At 39.6% G+C, this 26,357-nt stretch overlaps 1 protein-coding gene across 30 annotated transcripts in view; it reads right to left on the bottom strand.

The window, feature by feature from the left end:
- The window catches only part of SGCD (sarcoglycan delta), a 631,892-nt gene that overhangs the window by 86,665 nt on the left and 518,870 nt on the right, over positions 1-26,357 (bottom strand). For all 30 annotated transcript variants that reach the window (XM_078385606.1, XM_078385607.1, XM_072990018.2 and 27 more), the window contains one exon: positions 18,371-18,490. In XM_078385606.1, the coding sequence (XP_078241732.1) occupies positions 18,371-18,490 (120 nt within the window). The remainder of the gene's footprint in view (positions 1-18,370; positions 18,491-26,357) is intronic.

Here is a 26,357-nt window from a genome sequence, read left to right on the forward strand (position 1 = left end):
GTAACAAGATGGAATGGATTTGCTTTTATGCCTGTAGAAATGATGGCTTTTTCAATGAAACAAGAATGTGCGATTATTTCTCCAACCAATAGGAGTGAGGACAAGCATCGTGATTATTCATAAGTGGTTACACAACAAAATGTACCCATATTGCATTATCACATGACTAATATTCTCTGGAAATGGTCCTCCTGAATGGAAATGCAGTATGATGACTCTTCCCACCTCAGGTTTCAGGAGAGCTTGCTCCAGCCCATAACTAATCTGAAATAATTAGCCATCATGTTTTCTTCTTCTTCTAGAACTATTTCTCCATGGTGATGACATACAGTATAGTTAAAACATGTGCTGAAGAAACATGCATACAGGGAATATCAGCAAAATCTTTTGAAACCCCCCCCTCCCAATTTTGTTATATGTTAATGTGGTCGTAAGTTGCAGGGCTCCAATCTTAAAACTTTGTGACAGGATTGAGATACGTCTGGCTAAGAAGACTTGGCAAACAAGATTGGGAAGGCTGGCCTGCCTTGGTATAAGTACTGGAAGTGCATTACACTGGATCTTTCCCTCACATCCCTGTGTAACAGTCTCTACAACTTCCATTTTACAGATGGCCAAGTAGTGCCTAAAAGAACATACTTACTGAACGCTACAGAACTGGAAAGAGAATAATAAGTAGTTATTGAAATTTAGATTGGAGTCAGAAATATCTTTTTAGATAAAAACAAAGCACTCATAATTGGGCCTCTGAAAGGCTAATGAATTGCAACTATTATTGCTCAATTACATGGGGCAAAGGATACTCTACATCAATTATCATTGACAGAAAGTATTCATGAAGGCTTTCACAACCGGGATCTAATGGTTGTTGTGGGTTTTTCGGGCTCTTTGGCCATGTTCTGAAGGTTGTTCTTCCTAACGTTTCGCCAGTCTCTGTGGCCGGCATCTTCAGAGGACAGCACTCTGGCCACAGAGACTGGTGAAACGTTAGGAAGAACAGCCTTCAGAACACGGCCAAAGAGCCCGAAAAACCCACAACAACCATTGACAGAAAGCTTTTATACATATAAAAGTAAGTCTCATGAAGAAAGAAAGAGAAAGAAAAATCTGCTGTCTTGGGAAGAACCACAGAATCAAACATTCAGAAACTACTTCTCTCCCTTTGCAAGAGAAAGTAAATGATACTGTTTAAAAAATAGATTTCTCCTTCTTATTTGGTTCTGTTTTGGCAACTTGGAGCAATAAAATGAAGACGAGACATGTATGGGTGTACGCGCACACACATGCACTCTTTTTTCTTTTTCTTTTCTCTTTTTTAAGCCTCTACAGTACCTACCACAAGTCGACAATTAATAACCAGGGCTTCTTCCAACTTCAGCTTTATTGGCTTTGCAAAGAGGAGGGCACCCAAAGGCACCATGGTTCACCTCATTAAAAATAATAAGGCTGCAGAGCTGATGGACTACAAAGAAAATGGATGGATACAGAATTCATGGAAGTGTGGGCATATTTTCAGTTCCATATCTCATGGTTTAACATGTCTCATGAAATACAAGAGCAACGGATCTGGGCGTAAAGATTTGCACAATGTTGTCCTCCAAAAAAATGAGTGGAAGGGGGAAAGATGTTGACTTGACTTGTCTCATTCTGGCCCCATTCTGTTTAAGCATCTCTTTCCTAACCATTTCCCCAATAATTACCCCTTAACACCACACAATGGGCTTGCTTGAACTCATTTTCCTCTCAGCTATGTTTGTTACAAGAGCCATTTTGCATTAAAACTATTATAGTTCTGTCTGCTCACAAAACCAAGAATAGTCTGTGAAAAAAAAAGTTACATACCAGTACACCCTGTTCCCTGAAAGCAGATTATGTTTCAAAGCAGCCATGAGGATGAGTTTCAAGGAACGTTGAAGGAATATAGAATAAATCTGACTTGAATTTTGATTTGGAAACCGTACTGTATGTTCTTTTGCTAATCCTTATGACATGAGATCGATATTAATCTGATTCTTCTTTCATAAAGAGGATTAAGTTAACACAATCTAGCTCTCTCTCTCTCTCTCTCTCTCTGTGTGTGTGTGTGTGTGTGTGTGTGTGTGTGTGTGAGAGAGAGAGAGAGAGAGAGAGAGAGAGAAAGAGAATAAACCAACTCCCAAATAATGGGCAAACCATCCTGTTTTTACCCCCTTTCTCTCTCTCTACTTTCTTGAGAAATCCTAATATAAAAAGAAATTAGAAGTATCTCTATAATTTGTATCTCTAATAGTACCTTGACAATCTTTGCTGATTTTTTTTAACTCCAGTGCTAAGAAGATAATAATATTCAATATTTACTTTCCATTTATAGACTGCCTTTAAAAAAAGCTTCGTTGCCAAGGACAGCAGTGTCCAAGAAAAGGAAATAAAGCAGCATTAAAATGCTTTTTGGAAAGACAACAATTTACAATCTTAGTATAGAATCCACCCAACAATTTACAAGTAGTAAGGGATGCAGTACCTAAAGGCAGCAAAGTCACTTTCAGGAAAGAGGGAAAAGTTCAATTATTGAATTACCTAAAGAGTAGGGAAATCACAGACTTTGTAGCTTTTTAAGTTATAGGTAGATGGCTATCAACCCTCCTACTGTGAAGGTGGCAAAGGTAGAACTTCATAAATTAAGGTTTTCACGGTGGCAGAGAAACTGAACTGGTCGTGGTCAGAGAAGGGAAGAATAATGGCTGATGCAATTATATAAATCACAAGCTAAAACCCCATTGCACAGCTGTGCTGGCCTAATGGTAATAAAATAATCAGGAGTGGCAGATGATTGCTCCTGTACTTAAACAATCCCTGCTTCCATTTCAGGTTGCACATGTCTGTGTCTCGTGTGCTAGTCATGTGCAACCTGAAATGGAACCAGGGACTCTTTAATTAGTGTCAATCTGCTGGTGATGGTGACATCATTGTTCCTATACCAGCAGAGCTGAACAACAGGATAATGGGCACAGTCTTTCTCCAGCAAAATCAGCACTGCTATTAATGAAGCAATTACCTTGGTGGTGGACTGCTAGGGTGGCAAAAGTGCATCTCCATCTTGTTGCTCGTGCCCCAGAAGCATTCCTTGTACCTTGAAGAGCAATCCTTGAGGATAGCTCTCCCAACACCTCTACACCCTGCAGAGAGAGAGGCATTCAATTCACCTCCATTACATGGAGCAGCAGAACTTCACACCCTTCCCTACATACTGCCACTGAAGAAAGAAGAGACAGGGCCTACATTTTTAAAACAACAACAGCAGAAAATAAGAGCTCTTCTCAGACACAAAGAGCAGATGACAGAGATGATCAGAACCCTCAGCAGTGTTACAGTTTTTCTTGACATCCTCCCATCTGCCTTTGATTTGGGAGGCACTGTTAAAAACCCAGGTGCCTCCAACTCCAACAGGTCACTCTTCCACATGACCTAGCTCTTGCTTCTCCAGCAGCGCTGAGACTTTTGGAGACACTACTGTCCAGAGGCTTCCATTCTTCTCCAGGAAACAAATGAGATAAAGGAAAGAAATAAGGTAAAAAACAAACAAACAAAAAACCACCCGGTAAAGGCAACAATCAGACAAAGAGAATTCCAGGTCAAATCAATAAATTCTGTATAGCTACTTCATAAAATCACACGAAGAAAAACTGTTGATAGTCACAGGTCCCATGTTGGGCAGCATTGTACAACATTTGGATCTTGACCAGAGAACCAAATCATTGCAGCTGTGCTGAGCAGCTGGGACAAACATATAGTTGTCCTGTGGATTTCCTCTTTTTCAATAACATGTAAATAAACATGAGTCAACTGTATGATGCAGCAACAAAATGCAAATGCAATATTTGGTTGCATACACTGAAGCATAGCATCCAGACCAAGACAAGTAAGAATACCTCTCTATTCTGCCTTGGTAAGGCCCCACTTGGAATACTGCAAAACAGAGCATGCACTGTACAAATTACTGCAAAATAAGGGAGCTTCAAGTTGAAACTGACTGATATTGACCTCAATAGGGCTTTCATATTAGGGTCCACTTCCACACTAGCGAGCTTGCATGGTTGAGCAGGGATTTGAACCCAGTTCTCCTGTCCACTACACCATACTGGGTATCCACTGCATATTTTATAAAGAGACTAATAACTATATAAGCAAGATGTCAAACCTAGACCCTTTCACTGAAGTCTGGGGAACCAGCACTATGCTGTTCAATTCCAGTTCCCATCAGCCCCAGCCAGAAATACAGCAGAAATGGGAGTTCATCAACTTCTGGAGGGCCAAACCATTCCTCACCCCACCTCACCACAGCAAGCATCATGTCAAGCCTACTACATTGAAGAAAATATACAAAATACCTTTTGGATTTTTTTTTTAAAAAATGCTTAAATAATAATTATACAGAACATTTCCTGGTTGCTTGATCTGGTTGATAGGCTCTCGTGGAGATGCATTTTCCATGTTCCTCACGTAAGAGTGTAATATGAAACTTGGGTGAAAATGTCTGTGGATGCAAAGCACTGAGACAGCAAGGATGATTTATACAGAGATAGAGATATTAGCTCATCACATTCATATTAAATCATGTCCTTTCCAAACAGAGCTGAGAAGCTCCAAGGGCAATGCAAATGATTCTTCTCCCTCCGGAAGGAGTGAAAGCTTCTGTGAATACAAGGTTACAAATATAAACAGTTCTGGGGATGATGAGGCAGAGTGTGAGTGAGTGGAGCAATAGCCTTCTGTTCCAGGCACACTGATTTGGGATTAAGCCCCACGGGATTTAGTGTTTTAATGTTACCACAGGAATCTTAAAGTACATTTCATTTTTCAGTGCTCTGCCAGTCACATTTTTTTAAAAAAAATTGTAAATATATTTATAAAGGATTTCTCCAGATGGTTAAGAAAGGATAAATAATAATGTACACACATATTAACATTTCTGGTCTTCTGTCAGAATTGGATTCCAAATGTCTGGGTTTTTTTTAATGAGAGGGGTTTTGCAGTATTCCAAGTGGGGCTTTACCAAGACAGAATAGAGAGGTATTCTTACTTGTCTTGGTCTGGATGCTATGCTTCAGTGTATGCAACCAAATATTGCATTTGCATTTTGTTGCTGCATCATACAGTTGACTCATGTTTATTTACATGTTATTGAAAAAGAGGAAATCCAAAGGACAACTATATGTTTGTCCCAGCTGCTCAGCACAGCTGCAATGATTTGGTTCTCTGGTCAAGATCCAAATGTTGTACAGTGCTACCCAACATGGGACCTGTGACTATCAGCAGTTTTTCTTCGTGTGATTTTATGAACTAGCTATACAGAATTTATTGATCTGACCTGGAATTTTCTTTGTCTGATTGTTGCCTTTACTTGGTGGTGTTTGTTTTTTTTAACCTTATTTCTTTCCTTTATCTCATTTGTTTCCTGGAGAGCAACGAAAGCCTCTGGAGACTGCCACAGTAGTGTCTCGACACGTCTCTCTGCTACTGGAGAAGCAAGAGCTAGGTCATGAGGAAGAGTGACCTGTTGGAGTTGGAGGCAGCTGGGTTTTTTAACAGTGCCTCTCAGAGCAAAGACAGATGGTAGGATGTCAAAAAACTGTAACACTGCTGAGGGTTCTGATAATCTCGGTCATCTGCTCTTTGTGTCTGAGAAGAGCTCTTATTGATGGATACGGGAGTGGGTAGAAACTACATGTCCTTTTACAACCCCCCCCCCAAAAAAATAAAATTGAGTTTTCAAAATTAAAATATAAATAAGACTAAAACTCCCAAACTATTAGCATTTGTCCCTCTGATCTTATTTGTTGTTGTTATGTGTTTTCAAGTAAAAACTGACTCATAGCAACCCTTACAGGGCTTTCAAGGTAAGTGAGGTATTTAAGGAGTGGCTTTACCAGTTCTACTCTCCCAGTAAATTTCCATGGCTGAGTGGGGATTTGAACCCAGATCTCCTGAGTCCTGGTCCATCACTCTATCCACTACACCACTCAGGCACATCTCCATTTATTTTCTTTGTTATCTGCTCATAGTCAATATTTAAGACCTGGATGTGACTAACAGCTTCATTTAGTCCAGTGTTCTGCTTCTTACAAGTACCCATCCAGATGTTGCCCCTCCCTGTTTGTTTTGCTTTCTTCTTCTTCCTCTTCCTCTTCCTCTTCCTCTCCTCCTCCTCCTCCTCCTCCTCCGTTTATTTTCCTAATGTGTAACAATGCTTCCCTTTCCCCTCATACACATTTTGCCACCTGGAGACCTTGTTTCACTCCAAAAAAAACAAGCACCAATGAAACAATATAGCAGAAAAGTTCAGAAGCAAAATTTGAAAGATGAAGACTGGTGAACTCCCACAGTGAAACAGGTGGATACATAAAAACATGAAGGTTTGAGAAGGGTGGGTGAGGGAAGGAGGAGAATGAAGTGGGAGGAATAAGCAGAGAAGATAGGCAAAAGGGGAGGGCAACCAGTGTTGTGACTGAGACGGGGGGAACAATTTGGGCTGTGTGTGGGTGACCCTGTGCATCCCACAATACCCATCAACAAACACTCTCCACATGTGGATGCATATATTAGGATGATCTATTTAATTCTGCAATAAAAAAACCAAGAGTGATCTAGAACAATCCTCAGGTTAACACCACTGTAAGAATGAGCTCTCTGTTGGCTACCATGAGACACCTCTTTCATTAAATTGTGTAACCCCCTTCAAAAGCTATTTAACCTAGTGGCCACTGGCACAGCACATTCCCTTCATTCATTATGCCAATGCAAGAAAAAGTAAACCTCCCTGCATGTCCTGAATGTGCTGCCCTTCACTCCACTGGGTGACTGCAAATTCTAGGATTATGAGAAATGGAACAAAACATTCTTTCTCCATTTCCAGCTGTCAGTCTCTGCTGGATGGTTATCTTACTCACTGATTTGGGCTTTAATTTTCAAATTAAAAAATCATAAAGTCTTTCATTTGTATCCATAGGTCTCAATTCCAACCAGCTTCAAGAAAATGTAATCCATTTAGACAAGGCTTGAATTTCATATGTTTTCATCATGAAATGATACAAGGCTGTGGCTGATGTATGATGGTAATGTTCCTAGTGACTTAGGGCAATCCTGAGAATTCACGGCCTCTAGGAGGTCCTCCCAATAACAGCTCTGCTCAGGCATGTAATCCAAAGGCTGTGGTTCCTTTGTCGAGAACACACAAGGTACCAAATAAATATTAAGATAATAACCTCTACTACAGATACTTTTTTTCCAGTCAAAGTAATTTTTGATTTAATCACCAAATTAGTAAAGGTAAAGGTTCCCTTTGACATTCAGTCCAGTCGTGTCTGACTCTAGGGGGCGGTGCTCATCCCCGTTTCCAAGCCACAGAGCCAGCGTTTTGTCCGAAGACAATCTTCCGTGGTCACATGGTCAGTGCGACTAGACACGGAATGCTGTTACCTTCCCACCGTGGTGGTCCCTATTTATCTACTTGCATTTTTACATGTTTTCAAACTGCTAGGTTGGGGGCAGCTGGGACAAGCGACGGGAGCTCACTCCATCATGTGGATTCAATCTTACAAGTGCTGGTCTTCTGACCTTGTAGCACAGAGGCTTCTGCAGTCTAACCCACAGTGCCACCACATCCCTAATCAACAAATTACCAACCAATAAATTAATACCAGGCTTTGAACTGTATTTAATGTTGGTGATACCACTTCCCTGGAAACCCACATACCCCTCCTCTTTTGACATTCAAAGCTCCAGATGCAAGACTTTTAAATTGGTAGTTAACCTCCCCCTGTTTCCTCCCTTTGGGAAATAACTGCAGCTGCTCCCTCCTCTAGAGAAATACATTTAATGACGGCTGTTTCTCCACTGAAAGTTTCCCTGTTGACACAATGCCTATTTTTGTTAATGCTCCATGGTCCTACATCTCCATTAAGTTTAAACTCTTCACAACCTGCATGGAATAAAATAGGAATGTAAACCTTTACCTTTACTAATTTGCATTGCATTCTTATAGGTGAGGATAAAAATGTCAAAAATCACTGTGCACTTTTTGCATTTTAGTGCTCTTTTGGCTTTTTTAAAAAACCCTAAAAGTTTGTATTTTGCATAGAAAAGCTTGGAATATCTCTTGTAATCCAAAACTAGCATGGTTTGTGGGCTATAACACAATTTCATCTCTTGGACCTATTGGTGTCCTGATGTGATGTGCACTTTCATTGTCCAAATAATATGCATGCTTTGGAAGGGCAGTAAAACAGAACCAATGTCTTTCCCATCCAACAGCAACCAAGCAAGTGTGGCTTCTTCTATATACTGCTGACCATCAAACCTTACAGCAAGGTTGGATCAAAGCTATGTTGTGCTGGTGGATCCTTTCCCAATTACTGCCCAGCGTACGTCTTTCTTTGTGCCTACTTTTTCAGACCAAGGAGTGTGATATTTCTTCCAGAAATGCTGGCATGCTATTGCCATAGAATAAATCTGGTGTTGAGAGGTCTTGCCTACTCTAAGTTTTTGCTCCATACTGTTGTCTTAACAACCATGTAGGCTGTAGTGGCCTGCCCATATTTCATGTCACAGCACATGACTTTAAAATATTAATATCCTGGTCTTCTTTCTCAGTACATTGAGAGAGATTACCAGGATATCCAACTGAAAAATTATTCCAGCACAAATTCATTGGCATAAATTTGAGTAGCAATATTTGCTGGCGTATAAGGCGACTGGGCATATAAGACGACCCCCCCAACATTTCCAATTAAAATGTAGAGTTTGTTATATACTTGCCATATAAGACTACACCCTCTTCCGCATGCGTGATTCTGCTTTGGCTGCATCATGGGGAGAGTTCGTTTTGCTGCTTTTGGTTCCTTTCGCTGGGAGAGAGCGAGGGTTTGCTGGAAGAAGGACAGCATCGGTGCCGAACAGCTGACTGTCGGGGACCAGCAGAGAGGCGGCAGCCATTTTGGAGAGGCAGCAGCCATTTTGAGAGGCAGCAGCCATGTGGTCGCATCTCAAAATGGCTGCCACCTCTCTGCTGGTTCCCAACAGTCAACTGTTCAGCGCTAGAGTCAGGCTGTTCTCAGGCTACCAAGGAGGAGCTTGGTCTACTCGGTCTTACTACCAGGTAAGTGACTTCGCCCGGAGAGAGGGAAGGTTTGCTGGAAGTGCATCCGGCGTGTAAGACGACCCCCCCCACTTGGAGGCGTGTTTTTCAGGGCCAAAAAGTCATCTTGTACGCTGGCAAACACGGTAGTTAAAAAGTCAGTGTAGGCATTTGTCATCACACACTCAGTCACATGGACGTATAGTTATGGGTGCCAGTAGATGGATTCCACTCATTATCCAGTAATGAAGGTAACAACCAATACAACAAAAGGCAATGCCCGACCTCCCTGTGTCTAAGTCAGGTCTAGGATCAAATGACTTGAGATAGCTGAACCTTCCTTTGTCCTAGTTGGTGCGGAGGAGAAGGGGGATAAAAGTTTATGTCTAGCCCGAAATCACAGTGTTCCTTATTAGCAGTGGTATCTGTTGTACCAAACAGCATAAATGAAACTGTCCCTGTGGTCTGATAGTCCCTAAGGAAGCATCTCTCTCTCTTTGTGATTCTGGCCAGGATGTGGTGCTCAGTGGGAATTCCTTCGCCGGCATGTCAGCTGCAGTTGTCTTAAAAGGCTAAATTAAGCATTTGACCACAGTTTAATTTCTGAAGAAACTCATGCTAATTTAAACTCCTCTGCATTTAATTAAAATGCTTTTGTATAGTGATAATAATGTAACTCTGCTAATTAGTATCAAGTGGCATCTAGAGGGCATATTTAAAAACTAATCTGGAGAATAAATAGAGCTAATTAGCAGCTAGAAGAAAGCTTTATGATAGTTCTTTGTTTATAAGTGCTATAATGTTCACATATAATGCTTCATTAAATGAAATTGGTAATTAATGTATATCAAAGCTATTTCCCCTCATTTCTTTTATTTTAGTGTATCTTAGATACAATTTTTCCCGGAAATCTGCATTCCTTTCATTCTGAAGGAATTATAAAAGGATAAGCTGAAGATGGTTGCATCTATAAAACAATTCATTGATTCATCAACTGTTTTGTGACTAGGGAATAGCCCATGTTGCACTGACCATTGAGAAATTTGGTTTCCAGTTTAAAACACAGATGGTGGAGAATAATTCTTTAGATTATGGAAAAGGCCTGTGGTAAATCAGAACTCATTGAATATGTTTATAGTTGCTTCTGCACAAAATTCATTTAGAGCAAAGTGTGGAAAAAATTCCTTTTTCAGACAACAACATTCAACATTGCTAGTGGCTGGAGTTCAAAAAAGCAGCACTTCCAAGGTCTGCACATTTTAATTGCTGGAAATACAGCCTGCACACACCATGTTTTCTACAGCTAGCATAAGGTAAAGGTAAAGGTTCCCCTTGACAATTTTTGTCCAGTCGTGTTCGACTCTAGGGGGCGGTGCTCATCCCCGTTTCCAAGCCATAGAGCCAGCGTTTGTCCAAAGACAATCTTCCGTGGTCACATGGCCAGTGCGACTTAGACACGGAACACTGTTACCTTCCCACCGAAGTGGTCCCTATTTATCTACTTGCATTTGCATGCTTTCGAACCGCTAGGTTGGCGGGAGCTGGGACAAGCGACGGGAGCTCACTCCATCGCGTGGATTTGATCTTACGACTGCTTGGTCTTCTGACCCTGCAGCACAGGCTTCTGCGGTTTAGCCCGCAGCGCCACCACGTCCCTACAGCTAGCATACATAAAGCAAAATAAGTGTGTCTTTAATCATCCTCAGTCACACATTTAGGAATCCAAGGCCCATGGGCAAAGGATTTATTTTTTATATTTTGATGGTGCCTTGCTATGGGTTACAGAAACAATCCACTATTTAAAATATCCTCTCAAAATAGATGCATTTGCTCTGGCTGGAAACTGCTTATTTATTGTTGTGGACACAATTCTCAATACATTAGCTAAAAATCATGCATGACCAAGTCTCACAGATATCAATGTAGCTTCAATACCACCAGACCTCAGCATTGACCTGAACTGGGAGCTGGAGCTGGATAATTTACAGTAATGCTATGGACACTTTGTACTCCATGTGTAAATAAAGGGGAATTAGATTAAACATTTGCCTTTAAAAATCAATGAGTAATGGATTAAAAAATTATTTTTGTCAATCAACTGCTTAATACCATTAACAGGAAAGGATGCATTTACAGGTAATCCAAATCTACAAGTCAAATATAGATTGATTAGCCATTTCCATTAGCCTCTTCTGATTTTGTGCCTGCAGAAATGGAACTGATGAGTTAAAATTAAAGAAATAATGATCTGAGCAGGACAGATCTCTTAGAAGTCTCCTTTTCTATTTCAGATTTGGAATGCTGGCAAAGGAAAATGTTTTTGAGACCTCACAATACTGACACACAACATCTGCATTTAAAATTGGGATGTGAGCCTCATATGAATGTAGCACTCAAGCTAACTTTTGTTAGTACTGCACAGAAAGTGGCAGTGGTTAGTTCCTGCTAAACTTTCCTTGCCAACTCTATGATGAGACAATCCAAAATGAAACAAAAGATAGTGCTGGAAGATGAGATATCCAGGTTAGAAAGCAGTCATTAAGCTACTGAGGAAGGACTAGTGAACTAACTCTGTCACTAATGATGCAACTAGATTAAAGTCAAAAAGACAGTGGCTGATGTGCCCAGAAGTGAAAGGAAAGTCTGGTGCTGCACAACACAATTTAAGACTAGATTAGGAATGCTGAATGACTGACAGAGAAACACAATATCTGACTAGAAGAAAATAAAGAGAAGGTGGAAACAGTATACTTGAACACCTAAACAGAAGAGATAAAAGGTTGACAGAAAAGGAATCCTACAATGAAGAACTTGCAGTTCTAGAAAGGGAAGTGAAAGCACTGGAAGCATGGTACAAAGTTCACCTATAAAAACCAGCATGGAGAAATATCTCAGGGCTGGGGAGTAAGCATTATTGTCCCTATCCACAAAAGAGGCACCAAAGCTGATCCAAATAACTTCAGGCCTATCAGTTTCCTATATGTAGTCTCCAAACCATATTCTAAATATTTACTGGACAAATTAGAGTGTTGGGCTGCTGAGAACTCAGTAATAACATAAGAACACACAGGGCTCCAAAAGTGAAAATCCACTGTAGATCAATGTTTTGTACTCCATAATTTGATATAAAAACATGTCAATTAGGTAAGAAGGAGCTTTATGTCACCTTTGTGGATTTCAGTTCAGTTTTTTATGTTAAAGATAGAGACCTCCTGTGGCAAAAAATTCTGCCACCAATATTGACAGAAGGTGCTTAAATCAAATACCAATCTTAGGGTAAGGCTTGGGGCCAAAGGACAGCTGTCAGAGAAAATACCAACGTATAGAGGAATCCAGCAGGGATATCTATTAGCCCCCTTTCTTTTCAATTTCTATATTAACAACATTGTGTAAGAATTGAGTGGCCTCAAATTCTTCCCACCTTAAGTCTGGGATGTCAAGCCCTCAGCCCTTTTATATGCAGATGATATTGCAATGGTCTCCACCACATTAGAGGGCATGCAAAAACTTGGCTAAACTGAGCAAATTCTGTATGAGAACACCTGGTTAACAATTACACCAAAACCAAAGTAGAAGAGAAAAAACCCACTTATGAAAGCTCAATGATAAACCCATGGAGCAGTTATGCAACTTTAGATATCCTGGTTTTTGCTTTAATGGCCAGCTTTCATGGAGACATCATCTAAAGGCAATTAACCTGAAAGCATCTCATTCCATTCAGTCTTTTTTTGGTTTACCAAAGTCCACAGGGGAGGTTGCTTGTTGCCCTTGAAGTTGAGGTGTTTGCTAAGAACATGGTCTCCTAAATAACATATGGGACAGATATATTTATTTATTTATTGTGATTGGGGATATACAATGACCCTTGCTCAAGAATTGGTTCAAATTTTTTCACATGGTCTCTCCCAACTGTCTCCCAGGGCACACCTAATGCATACCTGAGGGCTGAAGTGGGATGAATTCCAATTGAAACACACTCCCACACTGCACTGGCCATTATTGGCTGAAATTGGCTTTCATGAGCGATTCTCACCTTCTAAATAAGTGCTATAAAGAACAACTCCAGAGTCCATCCCAAGAGTCCTGGGTAAATTCAGTTAAACCCATTTTACAGAGATATTGCATTGATACAGAGTCTTTGCCCACCTTTGCCTCTAACAGAGTTAAGCAGGTGGTTAAAGCTGGAAAAATCTGTCATTACTCTAAGTGGCTGGATTTGTGTACCATATCACAAATGTCTTATTCTTCTTGGTTCCCCTATACCAAATGTCATTTGGTTTGTTAATCTAACTGCCATGTCTTTAATAAAAGCATTCACAGCTCTGCATTTTCAGTATATGCCATCATCCATTTTGGAGGGGAGATATGGTAATGTCCCATTCCATCAAAAATTCTGCATTTGTGGATCAGGAGAGGTCAAATACGCTTTCCTTTATTAATTAGTTGCCATTTATATGGTCACCCCAGAAATCAGTTTCTTGATGGAATTATCAGACCTTTGTGTGACAGACACCCATTCCCCTGGCTCATTTCTGTATGTTCTTGTGAGCAGTAATGTAACCACTACTTATTAAGTAGCAAAATTTGCTGCGGCAGCAGATATGTGCCAAGCATCAAAAGTCTTAAGGAAGGAGGGAAGCTATGCATAAATAAGTGATGTCAGTGTCATATATGGTTTGTGTTGCTGTTGCTATATTGTGACAAACTATGGTTTTAAACAATAACGTTTGTTCACAAGGAAGCAAAAAATCACTGGGGTGGATGGAATATGCATAGAATTGTTTTGAGCCACAGAAATCAAATCAGTAAAAATCCTAACAAGAATATGCCAACAAAACAATAACTCACAGACTGGAAGCAGTCACATTCCAGTACCCAATATAAGAAATGCCAAGGAGTGCAGTAACTACAGGGTCATTGCTCTAGTTTCACATGCAAGCAAAGTGATGTTCAAGGTGTAGCAATGAAGGCTTTTATCTTATATGAAATGGATTCCAAAAAGGAAGAGGCATTCAAGATAACTGGCAAAGATCTGCTGGCTACTAGAGCATACCAAAAATTTGACTGTGTAGATTATGAGAAACTATGGGTCATTCTGAAAGAAATGGGTGTACCTCAGCACTTGGTTGTTTTGATGTGTAGCTTATATTGTAGAAAAAGCAGCTACTGTTAGGACAGAATACGGAGAGAGAGAATGCTTTCCTATAGGCAAAGATGTCAGACAAGGATGTGTTTTATCTTCTTATCAGTTCAATCTGGATACAGATCATATCATATAGAAAGCCAGACTAGATTCAGGTGGGGGAGTGAAAATTGGTGAAAGAAAGACCAGTAATTTAAGATATGCAGATGGCACCATCTTACCGGCAGAAAGCAGCAATTACTTGAAATAACTTTTGGTGCAAAGGGAAGAAGAAGAAGGTGCCAAGTAGGACTGCAGCTGAACTTTAAGACAAAAATCATGATTATAGAAGAACTACACTACTTTAATGTCAACAATGAAGAAATTTAAATAATGAAATATTTTCTATAACCTTGGTTCAATCATCAGTTCAAATGGAGGCCAGTCAAGAAATCAGAAGAAGACTGATATTCAGAAGGGCAGCAATAAAGGACTTAGAAAAGATCATTAAGTGTAGTAAGAATGTGTCACTGTAGACCAAGGCCAAGATTTTCTGTGCTCTTGTATTCCTAATCAACATGTATGGGTGTGAAAACTGGGCAGTAAAGAAAGTTAATAGGGAAAAAAATTAATTCATTTGAAACATAGTGCTGGTCCTAGATCAAATCAATCCTGAACTTTCTCTGGAGACAAAAATGATAAATCTGCGACTGTCCTATTTGAGCACATCATGGGAAAAGATTCTCTGGGAAAGACAATAATGCTTGGAAAGGTTAAAGGCAGCAGAAAAAGAGGAAGACAAAACATGAGATGGATTGAGTCCCTCAACAAACCACAAGTTTGAGTTTACAAAAGCAGAGCATGGCTGTTCAAGACAGAATATTACGAAGATAATTCATTTATGGGGTCACCATAAACTGGATGTGACTTGATGGCATGTAACAACATATCCCCAAGGAATCTAATTGGAAGTCTTGTTGTATTTCTTGGATGTTTTGTTGCAGTTTTTTTTTCTGGAACAAATGCCAAGATGCACAAGATTATTACATTTCCTGCACAGAATTGCACTTTTCCTGAACAGGATTCATTGGAAATGGCATTGCACTGCACAGAGTTCGGCCATGTCCTGCACAGAATGATGGGTGGTGGTGCAGGGAGGTAAAAGAGAAAACAAGATCAGGGTTTCATTTTTGCAGGAAACTGGGAAATCTTGTTAATGCAGGGGGAGGTCTAAGAGGGAATATGTGGAAGGGAGAGACTTGGAAGATCACCAAGAATAAGAAAGTGGACAAAGTACTCCGCACATCCCTAACTACATACTGTAACTTAGAAACAAATTCGGTATGGAAGGGTCTGTACCTGAGTGATAGCAGTGCATGCTTTTTCTGGCATCCACAGTTGAGATGAACCAATAGCAGGTGACTGGATCACCCCCCCCCACCCCAGCCAAGGATTCTAGGAAGCAGTGGTTAATCGATGTAGGCAGTGAACATGCAAATACTTCTGGATCCTAGCCAACCTCACCAAAGGAGAGGGATAATGGAAGTTGGAGCCCAGCAATGCCAGGAAGGTCATTCATTTCCCATTCCAGTTGCAGGCAATATCAGGCTAAATGGGCAAATAGTTGGATCTGATATAATGCATACCTTAATAGCTTTACACAAAAGGCATAAAAATGTTTTTTTTCATGTTTCAGCCGAAATTCTCCCTTTAGTTTCATTAACACTATTATTCAAGTTATGAAAATTTCCATCCTACCCATGTGTAAGTACACTTTGAAAGCAATTGTGTCAAAACACAATTAAAATCTGTAACTGCTTTTCCCCAGCAAGCACATCAGAATGTAGCATATGCAACCTAAATGGTTCTCTCATAGCCCAGCACCCCCCAGATATGTACAGTTTATTTTATGCTCCACACAGATGGTAGCTTGAAAAGCAAAATATGTCTCATATTTCCTTTTGTTTTTAAAGGTTCTAGTGTTCACATCTTCTAAACTAAGCTTTTCTCCCTTTCCTAGTGCCTTGCAGTTCCTGTTAGAAGAGCCTCTAAGAATTCAAAGGGAAAAGAACCAGCCTCATTGCGTTCTTTGCTTTTAAGGGTCCAGAGCTGCTGTAGAGAACAAACTTTCAGATGGAGCTTTGAAGAAGTACAAAGGGAAGGAAGTAATTATCATTAACTAGATTAAAAGCAGACCACGTGCCCAATAACTGATGCTCTAACCTCTCCAAGAGGACTTTCGTGCCAGATTGCAGTCTTAATACTACTTCTCCCATAAAAAGGACATGTAAGGCATTAACAAGAACGAGCCAAGTTTGTTTACATAGCAAATAAACACCAGAGGCACCTGGACATGGCCAATACTGAACAACGTGAGTAGAACTGTGTGGTTCTTTTTTTTTTTTCTGGACTAATCAGACTCTTCTGAGATTGCAACATGACCAAAGAAACACAGCACACACCAAGTACCAAGGAGAAGACAAATGTCTCTTCTGAAGGTTACTAACAAAACAGAACCTCGGCTCTGATATCACCGTCTCTTTTCTCCTTTGATGTCTTTGCTAAGGATAGTTAAAATATTGAAAGGGAGACGCTCCACAGTAAACATAAATAAAAATGGCACCACGACTGTAGAAATATCTTCTTCTCATTATGTTCCAAAGGTGGCATAAAATAAAACGGGCATATATTTTCAAAACACGGTTGTCTCCACCAGAGTAATTGAACTGAGCAATGAAGCAAATATATGTGATCAGCGCAGGCTAAAAGCAAAGCGCTTGCAGCTTTTGAGGTTTCACTGTATAATTTCTGTTTTGTTGGCTTCTGAAATGTTCTCTTTCCCTAAACATTCTGGGAAGGTTCCACAACCAGTCCATTTATTACTAAATTTCTGCCTTGTTGGCTAGAGGTGAAAACCAGTTGAAGGAGGAACCATTTATACCAAGACACTTCTTCATGGTAAATATGCACAGTTGTGGATGAACAAATGGCAGCAAAAGAGAGGATCAAGTAACCCTCTCCTTCTGCTCCTCAACCAAACAAATGGAGCATCTGAGAAGAGCTATAGGGAAGTGCCCTCCCTAAAAAGCCGGGTTTTATTCATCTCCCCACACATGCAGCTCTCCCAGAGAGACTTTTTAAAAATATTACACACACCAATCCAGTGAGCATCACAATTACAAATCAAGCATTCTCCCCCTAACCTGGAAAGCCCAGACAAAAGCTCTACCAAAGCACCACTTAGGTCTCAGACCATATAATTCACTTGGCCGTTTTAGCCTCTTAGCTACACTGTATAGCTTGTCTTTCATAAAGATCATCTATACTTCTTTCTTTTCTTTTTTTTAGAATTAAAAAAAGTGTTAAAATTGAAAATATACAAAGTTACTAGTTTAAAAGCAGAACAGACTATGACTTCATTTTTTTTCCAGTGGGGATTAAAATAACTCTGTGTCTTTCTATCACAGATAAACTCCACAGTTCTAAGATGATGCTCAAGAATGCTAACAAAAGGACAGCCAAAAAGCAGTAAGGCAGGAAAGTTAAACTGGGTGTGCAAAAGTACCATTTGCAATGTGGAGACACAACATCCTTGTATCTTTAGGCTGAAGGGCCTGAATGCATTGCTAGTGATAAATGATGAGATTGGGTATTGAACGGTCTTTTAAAATGGTTAGGGACTGTATTAAATGTTTTGGTCTTTTTTTTTTACTCTATTCTGCATCATTTTGGGATCTCTGATCTCTGGTTGGCAGAAAAGTAAAACACAAATATTTTGAAACCAATTCTTAAGTGATACCCCAATAAGGGTTTGCTGCTGCTCACTTTGGTATTTCAAACGTCATTCTATTTCACATTCCTCTGCTAAAATTTCAAATAAAGCAAAGGACTGTAACACTGATCCATGGGATGCCTTTAGTCCCCTTCAGACAGTTCTGAAGATCGTGAGCAAATAAAACTGCAAATCCCATATAGAACGAGATCATTTTGCTGGTTCTTCTGCAGCCCATTGCTTCAGTGAAGAAGCTTCCTCATAGCACCACTGGTTTTTTTGACAAGCACTATAGAGGAGATCAAACACTTATAACACTGTAAGCATCTCTATAGTGAGAAAAGCTTTGTTAAGTATTGTTTACCTAGAACTTTCAGTCTCTTTGCTCCAACTACTACTTCATTGTCATCTGCAGAAAACAACAATTCTCCATTAAGGGTTCGCACTTGAAATTTTTGGCTGTATGCTTCCACTGCTTTAGGACCTAAAAAGAAGAGAGAAAATTACTAGTCTTCTTGACTAACATTCGCTAAAAATTATAAACAACATACCTTAATTACCTGTTATCTATATCAGCTCCATCACATACAGTAATTTTATCAGACTGAATATGCTTGCTAAAGAGATAAAACAGAAATTCTGGACTAAATCCTTCACATTTGCTCCCATCAGACCAAATCCTGAGATTGATCTGTATTGTGCTAAAGGAGCACAGCACATTTCCAAATATTAAAATCCATAATTTTTTTAATGCAGGTCTTCTTCTTCTTCTTCTTCTTCTTCTTCTTCTTCTTCTTTTGGTAGGATAATAGGCTGGGAAAGTTGCTCAGAGAAGCAGGTATAAAACTGTGATAGTTATCTCAACAAAGAATGTGGTGGAGGTAACTTATGTTTCTCAGAATACCCAGAATAATTAAATTCAATTTACTTCAATGACTTTTAAATCACATTGACTTCAATGAGACAGAAATCTGACCAGTGCTCCAATTTGGCTTGGAAAGTATATATATACAGTGAGTTATGGGAATGTTTCTTAGCGCCCACCTAAATCTTCTGGATCTCGAATATGCAATCAGCAGTAAAATTTCCCTCCTATTCTATTTACAACAGAAAGTGTATATGGAAAAACGTGATGCCTGACAAATGGGTATATGTGTATGAGACCAATTGTATGGCATGGTTTACTGGTGGTTGAAATGCAGTGTCTTTGTATACATCATAAAAGGAATAACCAAAATGGATGGAGTTTGAGCTTACTCTTAAGTGGTTTTTTTTTTTAAAACTACTTATTGAATTATTTGTTCCCTAACCAGCCTATGTAGGCTTAGGTAAGATGCACAGCCCCTAGAAGAAGACAAACGTAAACCATTTCTGAGTACTCTATACCTAGAAAAAATGCTGTAAATTGGAATCAATATGATGGCTCACAATTATTTATTTATTTATTTATTATTTATTTAATTTATATGCCGCCCACACTACCCGAAGGTCTCTGGGCGGCTTATTATGTATTATTTAGCTTTATATCACATAGAGAGAGTATCTGTCACAGAAGGAAGTTGTAAATAACTAGATGATCCCCCTCCCTGTTCTTCTCTTTCTTTCCTTTGACAAAACTGTATACAAGCTATTGGAGACCATTTCAGAATTAAAATTCTACATTCTTTGGCAGAAATTTTGCAGTGCAGATTTTAACAAGAGTGCAGTAGTATTTTAAATCACAAGAGCAACTCTTACAAGTTGCCGTAGCTTGTCTTCGGCACAAGGCAGCACTTCAACAAGCCTTTTGGAATGTAACTCCTCTCCTTGACCAGACTATGGGCCACCTCTTCATTATGATTTGGACCAAACTCCACCTCCATCCTTAGATGCAAGGTCCCTTCCATGTATCGGATGGTATTGATATACAATCCCAGAGCATTCCCAAACCATTTCTGAGCACTTTATACCTAGAAAATCTTAGAAGAGTGATGAAAGGTTGGAATTGACTTGAAGGAACACTGATAAATATGCATATAATTTTGGCTAGAAAAGAGGATTCCTAGTTCTCCTCATAGTTTATGAGAATTATACTATTATAGAAAGGTATCTGAGGCCACAGAGATGAGATTTTACTCAAAGCAGACTCTTTAAAAATTGTAAAAATTGAAAGCCTTCGAGAATACATGTAAAAATTTTGTAGCAGATGTTTCTTGTGGGTTTTCCAGGCTGTTTGGCCGTGATCTTAGTTTTTTCTTCCTAATGTTTTGCCAGTCTCTGTGGCCGGCATCTTCAGAGGACAGGAGTCAGAAGTCTCTCTGCGCTCTGTTGCAGTTTGTTAGATAGTTGAGTATTTATAGCTATGGGATTAGCTTTTGTCCTTTTCAGGAGACTGGGTGATTATGTTGATCAGCATGTTCTTTGTTGTGACTCTATTCTGATAAGGGAGAGAGATTATCTGTCACTGTGATTGATGGGTGTCATTAGCTGGTCTTTGCACACAAAGGACTAGATAATGACACCCATCAATCACACTGAGAAATCATCTCTCCACCTTATCACAACAATACACCACAACAAAAAACACTCTGTTCACCATAATCACCCAATCTCCTGAAAAGGACAAAAGCTGATCCCACAGGTATAAATACTCAACTATCCAACATACTGCACCAGAGCACAGACAGAGTTCTGACTCCTGTCCTTTGAAGATGCCGGCCACAGAGACTGGCAAAACGTTAGGAAGAAAAACCTTAAGAACATGGCCAAACAGCCCGGAAAACTCACAACTACCATTGGATCCCAGCCATGAAAGCCTTTGAGAATACATCTGTAGCAGATCATAGCAAATACTATTGTCGTGGTTCCAGTATTTACTAAAGAAAGAAAGAACTCTGGGTCATGCTGAAAGATGTAGAACAAAAACCTACTACCTTTCCACATTCACATATAACTTTTCATATGCTTATTTAACCAGGGACAAAATCTTGTTTGAGCAGTTCTTTTAGTCTAGTGCTAAATGCCCTTTCTGGAGTAGATACACTTAACCCGATGCATACCTCATGTTAACCTCCATCTCTAAGCAGTATGGCACGTATTAATCTTTTTGCCTCCTAAGGTTAGGATTTTGATTGAAAGTAGTGATGTAGATCTGCACCTTGTATACAAGGACTGGCAAGAAGAAGAGTGACAATTAGTGGCTATTTTCATTTCTTTTCATTTCACCTAGTGGCTATTTTCATTTCTTATAACCCACGCTCCTACCAAATTAGCATTGTGCTTGGGCATTGTCAGAAATCAATTAATGTCTTACTGAATTAACAGTACAGTACATCAGAAATTTGAATTGTGGTTACGCCCAGATATTCGCACTGCTAGGAAAGCAGCCAAGCAACACAAGAACCAAGATTCTCATCTCCTTTCTTGGAAGCTACTTAAACATATGGCGATAAGTGGAACAAGGGGGAGAATCCAGCAAAAGCAAATAAATTGAAGAACTGAGAGGAAGTAAAATGTATTGATGGTTGTTGTGGGTTTTTCGGGCTCTTTTGTATTGACCTTGGAGGTGAATAGTTAAAAGGGATGGTGCGACTATGCTTACTAGGACCGGAAAACCTAAACTGGCCTTAGTTGTAAATGTGAGAGGTTTTTTATGAAGGGAGTGTGACTGGAAAAACCCACAACAACATAGTAGCAGGGAGAACAGGACTGTAACATAAGTCTTCTTCTTGCCAATGACAATGGTGAGCAATTTCTTGATACTCTTGATAAAATTATTATATTGGAAAGGATAAGGTTTTGCACACACGAAAATGCTGATTTTCTGCAAAAAAGGGCCAACTTTCACACAAAATGGCCCAAATTTCACACAAAATGTCCCAAATTCTGCAGTTTATATAATTGTATGAATTGCATTAATTGCCCAAAATCAGGTTGGCTATATATCTTCTAAACAACAGTTCCAAATTAAAAATTAGCATGTAGCAGGACACATGTTCTTTTCAGGAAGAAACTGTAGGTGTTTGGGTGGGATCAAAATTTGCTCTGTACTGTAAGAAAAAAAACTAGCAAAACGAGTTCACTGGGAGGAAAGAAATAATTGTTCTAAAGGCAAAAGTACTGGTCCAAACTGTTTGAGTTTTACTTACAACCTCACATGATGTCTATAGTTTGAGTGACTGTGAGGGACTTTTCTGGGTTGGAGTGACTGTCTATCTACCCAGCACTAACCAATCATTCCTCCCAGCTTTAGAAATTCAAAGAAAGACCCATCCCTCTGATGAGTGTTCTGTCCCTCTCTTTTGTCATTTGGTAGCAGCTGGCTGTTGCTTTTGATCTGTTCAGTTGGTTGCTAGTATGCGTTACAGTAAAGAAAGCTGTATATATGTCTGTAGTTTCAAACAATTATAAAGAAAGAAGCATTTTTCCTTTGTTCTACAAATGTCTCCGAGTGAGTAAATGAGATTTTAAATGCCAGTTAATAATAAAGGGGTAGACTCTGGGGAACTTTGCAGCTATTCTACTCTGTGGATCTTTTCACTTCTACTGTGTAGTTAAAAACATAATCTACCAGAAACTTAAAACTCTGCAACACAAACTACTCCAAATCTGGCACATTCCAAGCCAATTTCTATCTACTGTGATTCTGCCAAATATGGTCCCAGTTCAAGAACATGTTTGAAAGTTATAACATTTTATTTGGGTTGCCCCTTCCTGTCACGAATGGCCTATAGAATGCTGTATTAGTTGTAATTCCTCTAACTCTTCAGAATCAGGAAGCCAGCTGGAGAAACTGTTGGGAGCAAGGAGGCGCTAATGATGTGTTAAAGGAGGAGAGCAAGATTACAACAAAGCTGGATGGATTCTCTGAAATCTGTCTTCACTGCAGAGAGCCTGGAATGCCTTTTAAACAAAGGGAGTGTGAGGAACTGCGATGAACTGCGGGGGAAGGAGATTATTTTCCATGGCTCACTGACAAATTAAAAAAGAACAAATCATTAGATCTGGGTAATGACCATCCTAAAAAGACTCAGACATGACAGTGTCAGTCCTACAACAAAGGCATGCAATTTGTCCATAAGATCAACTCCTGTATCAGGAATTGGAATTGGAAACATGGAAGGAAACTGTGATTTTTAAAAATACTTATAGGGAGTGAAATAGGGAAATAGTTCCTGCATTTTCTACACAGAAAGTATGATCTCTGAAATAACACGGTGTGGATGACCTTTGAGCAGAGATCACAGGATTTCAGATTTTTTTTTTTAAGGTAGTAAGGAGGAAATGACAGTTGCATACAATTATACACAGTGTCGAGAAAGTAGTGAGGGAGAAATTTTCTCTTCTCTTTCATAACCATGCAATCCTGGGTCCATGCAATGAAGCTGATTTGTGGAAGACAACTAAAGGCCATCCAGTTATTCATACATAGCTGAATGGTCTTAAAAAGGGAATAAAAAGCAGTCAGAGGATGAGGCTATATATGATGTCTACCATCAAGCAGGCACAATATGCCTTGTGAGGGCTGTTGCTAAAGCAGATAAGAGACTCTTGCACTCATATCCTGTTAGTGGGCTTCCTCTAGGCACCTGAATAGCCTGTGTCGAGTCAGGAAGCTGGACTTGAGAGATCTCTGGCTCCTCTTACATTTTTAGGATGCAATAGAAGGAATTATATTCAAATCTTCCTACTCTGCCTTTGGCTTCCCGACTACAGAAATTTAACATATGGTACCATCCATCATGTCACCCTTTGTGCAAATTTGCAGCCCAACAGCTCAAACAGAGGGGTTTTCATAGCTTGGCACAAGAAGCAGATGTGCAGGAATCTGCTTCAAAACATCCCACACAGATATACACCTTGCTGAAACTCTGTTAAGCCATTCAGCATCTGAGGAGAGACTCCTCAATCCACAGAGGCTCCTCATGCAAGCCAAAACATGGGGAAGTCAACTTTCTGGCTTGAGTAAAGAGTTTCAGATATTGCAGAGTCTCGGCTCTTCAGGTCTGTCACTTTCTATGACCAAAGTGATGGTGGAGGGGCTGAGGCTGATGCCTTCTTCATCTTTGTGCATTTAACCTGCCTGGATACTGAATGACTATATAAATCTTGAGATGAGCTCTTATAATAATTACTTGCAACAGCTGACAAGTTGTAGTGTCTGAGTCATTTGCAAATAGCTCAAGAACACAGTGTGTCCACAGCTTCAGACAGTCCAAAGGCAAAGGCCAGGGACAGGAAACAATTAAGGAATTCACGGGCAAGTGCTAAATATGACATTACTGCTAGTATTTATTACAGATAGCAGAAGGCACAGTTTTTCATTCAGTTTTTGACCAACATAATTTCTCAAAGGCAATAAGAGATTATCATCAAATGATAATCTTTTTGTTATATTTTTGTTATATTTCACTTTTTGCTACTTGAAACCTTTTAATGTGCATGAAAATTAAAAACTCAAGTTTCAAAAACAAGATTCACCCCCTCCACCATGTCGGTCACTATGTGCACTAAGCTGCCAATTGCTAATACCACCTAGGGAGGTAACTGAGTTCATAGCACTTTCTTTATTTAACACAGTTACAATTTTTCTTACAGTATTTTCATTGGCAAGTTAGCAGTCAATGCACAGATAGTTTCCTACAAAACATCAATTTGCGCACAAGACCTCCCATGAAAGACAAGGGGTGCTTTTGTGGCTGGGGACCTCTGTTTCCAAGGGGAGTTTACTAGGAGGAATTGTGGATTCTTGAAAAGCTGACCTTTTGTCTTTCTCTAAAGCCCTGTTCTGACATTAATGAACCTGGTATTCTAAACATGGTTTTTATAGAAATGTACAGCCCTGTCGAATCTATTGTCTTTTTTGATGCCAAGTGTGAAAAGGAATGGTTCCTGCTTGTGTGGAGAACACACGTACGAACAGAATTCTCTCCTCTTCAGACTCTCCACTGAAAGCATGAAGGGCTGAGGTAAGCACAGTACATTCAGAAGACCAGTTCAGTGGCACATGAGAAAGGGAAACTTCTGCTTTCAGCCCATCTGATATAGTAGGCATCCTTCAGTCTTGAGACACTATGGTATCGTGCTCTGAACAGAGGTCTTGGAACAGCATCTAGTGTGGCTGAAAAGGCCAATTCGAGAGTGACAATCCCTTCCATACTGAAGACAAATACAATCTGTCCCCAATCCAGCTCCCTGATTTTGCTGCTTTTGGGACTGCCTCTTTGCCTCAGCCTATTGAACAAGGGTCTCTTCAAGTGTCTCTGACATGTTGCAGAGAATAATTCCTCAAAAGCTGTGTGGTCCACACTTGGATTAACACCATACATTCATTACAACACTTGGTTACATGTAACTTGTAACATCTGGGCAACAATATTGTACCTAAGTTACACTTCAACAGTTACATGAATACCCACAAAATTACTTTTTAACTGCAAATATCTAAATTGAATTAACACTCTAGTGGCTTTCAAGGACATTTTTACAGCATTTTACGGGCATGTGAAAAGAAATTATTCATGTTTTCTACCATTATTTTATCAGTTCTGAGTGGCAAGGAAAGTACTCCTTCCTTCCTTTTACATTTTTGTATTTTCGAAGTATACCATTGGAACTAGAGAGTACTCCTCAGTATTTTTTTCTGGCTCCTGATAACAAGAATGCAAGTGTCAATAGTGCAAAACACAATGGGCTTTTTTTCACATGCAGCAAGAGTACCAGTGAGCTTACTGCCCCAAAGCAACAATTAGCACAAGAAAGTACCTTCAAAAACCCATGTTTCACACTTTGGCTTATAAAGAATACTCTTGTATGGGACTATGAAATACACTGGAGCCCATGTTCAAGTGAATCTGGCCCGCACCTCAATATGTTAAGGTGAAGTGCAGCTATTTCCATATTATGACATCTCAGGAAAGTGCCACTATCTCCAGCTACTTGGGCTGACATATAACATTTCAGCTCAAGAAGATCTATGGGCTGAGCCATGTCAGACAGAACTTCAGTGATGTGAATCGAGAGTTCGGCATGAAGGTCTTTCTTAGCATCATCCTATAGAATGGGACTCTACTGATGTTCAGCTGAGGCAAGCTTTACTTTAGCTGTCATCACTGGAGATATATATGAAAGCATCCTCAAGAAAATCTTTTTATTTCAAAAAGAATTCAAGCACTCTATGCTTTAGCCCATATTATACAAACAAGCTGCCTACTATATTGAAATGATCACAGCATTTTGCACTATGAAACAACTGGGACTTTTAGACTTGCAAAATACTTATTGATTTCCTCTAACCTCTGCTTTCTCCTACTTCCATATCATCTTATGCCCAACTTCCAATTCTGAATAGTTTTCAGCTATCTCCCTTAAAG

The sequence above is a fragment of the Pogona vitticeps genome, chromosome 2, assembly GCF_051106095.1.
Source record: "Pogona vitticeps strain Pit_001003342236 chromosome 2, PviZW2.1, whole genome shotgun sequence".
Classification (NCBI taxonomy): Eukaryota; Metazoa; Chordata; class Lepidosauria; order Squamata; family Agamidae; genus Pogona; species Pogona vitticeps.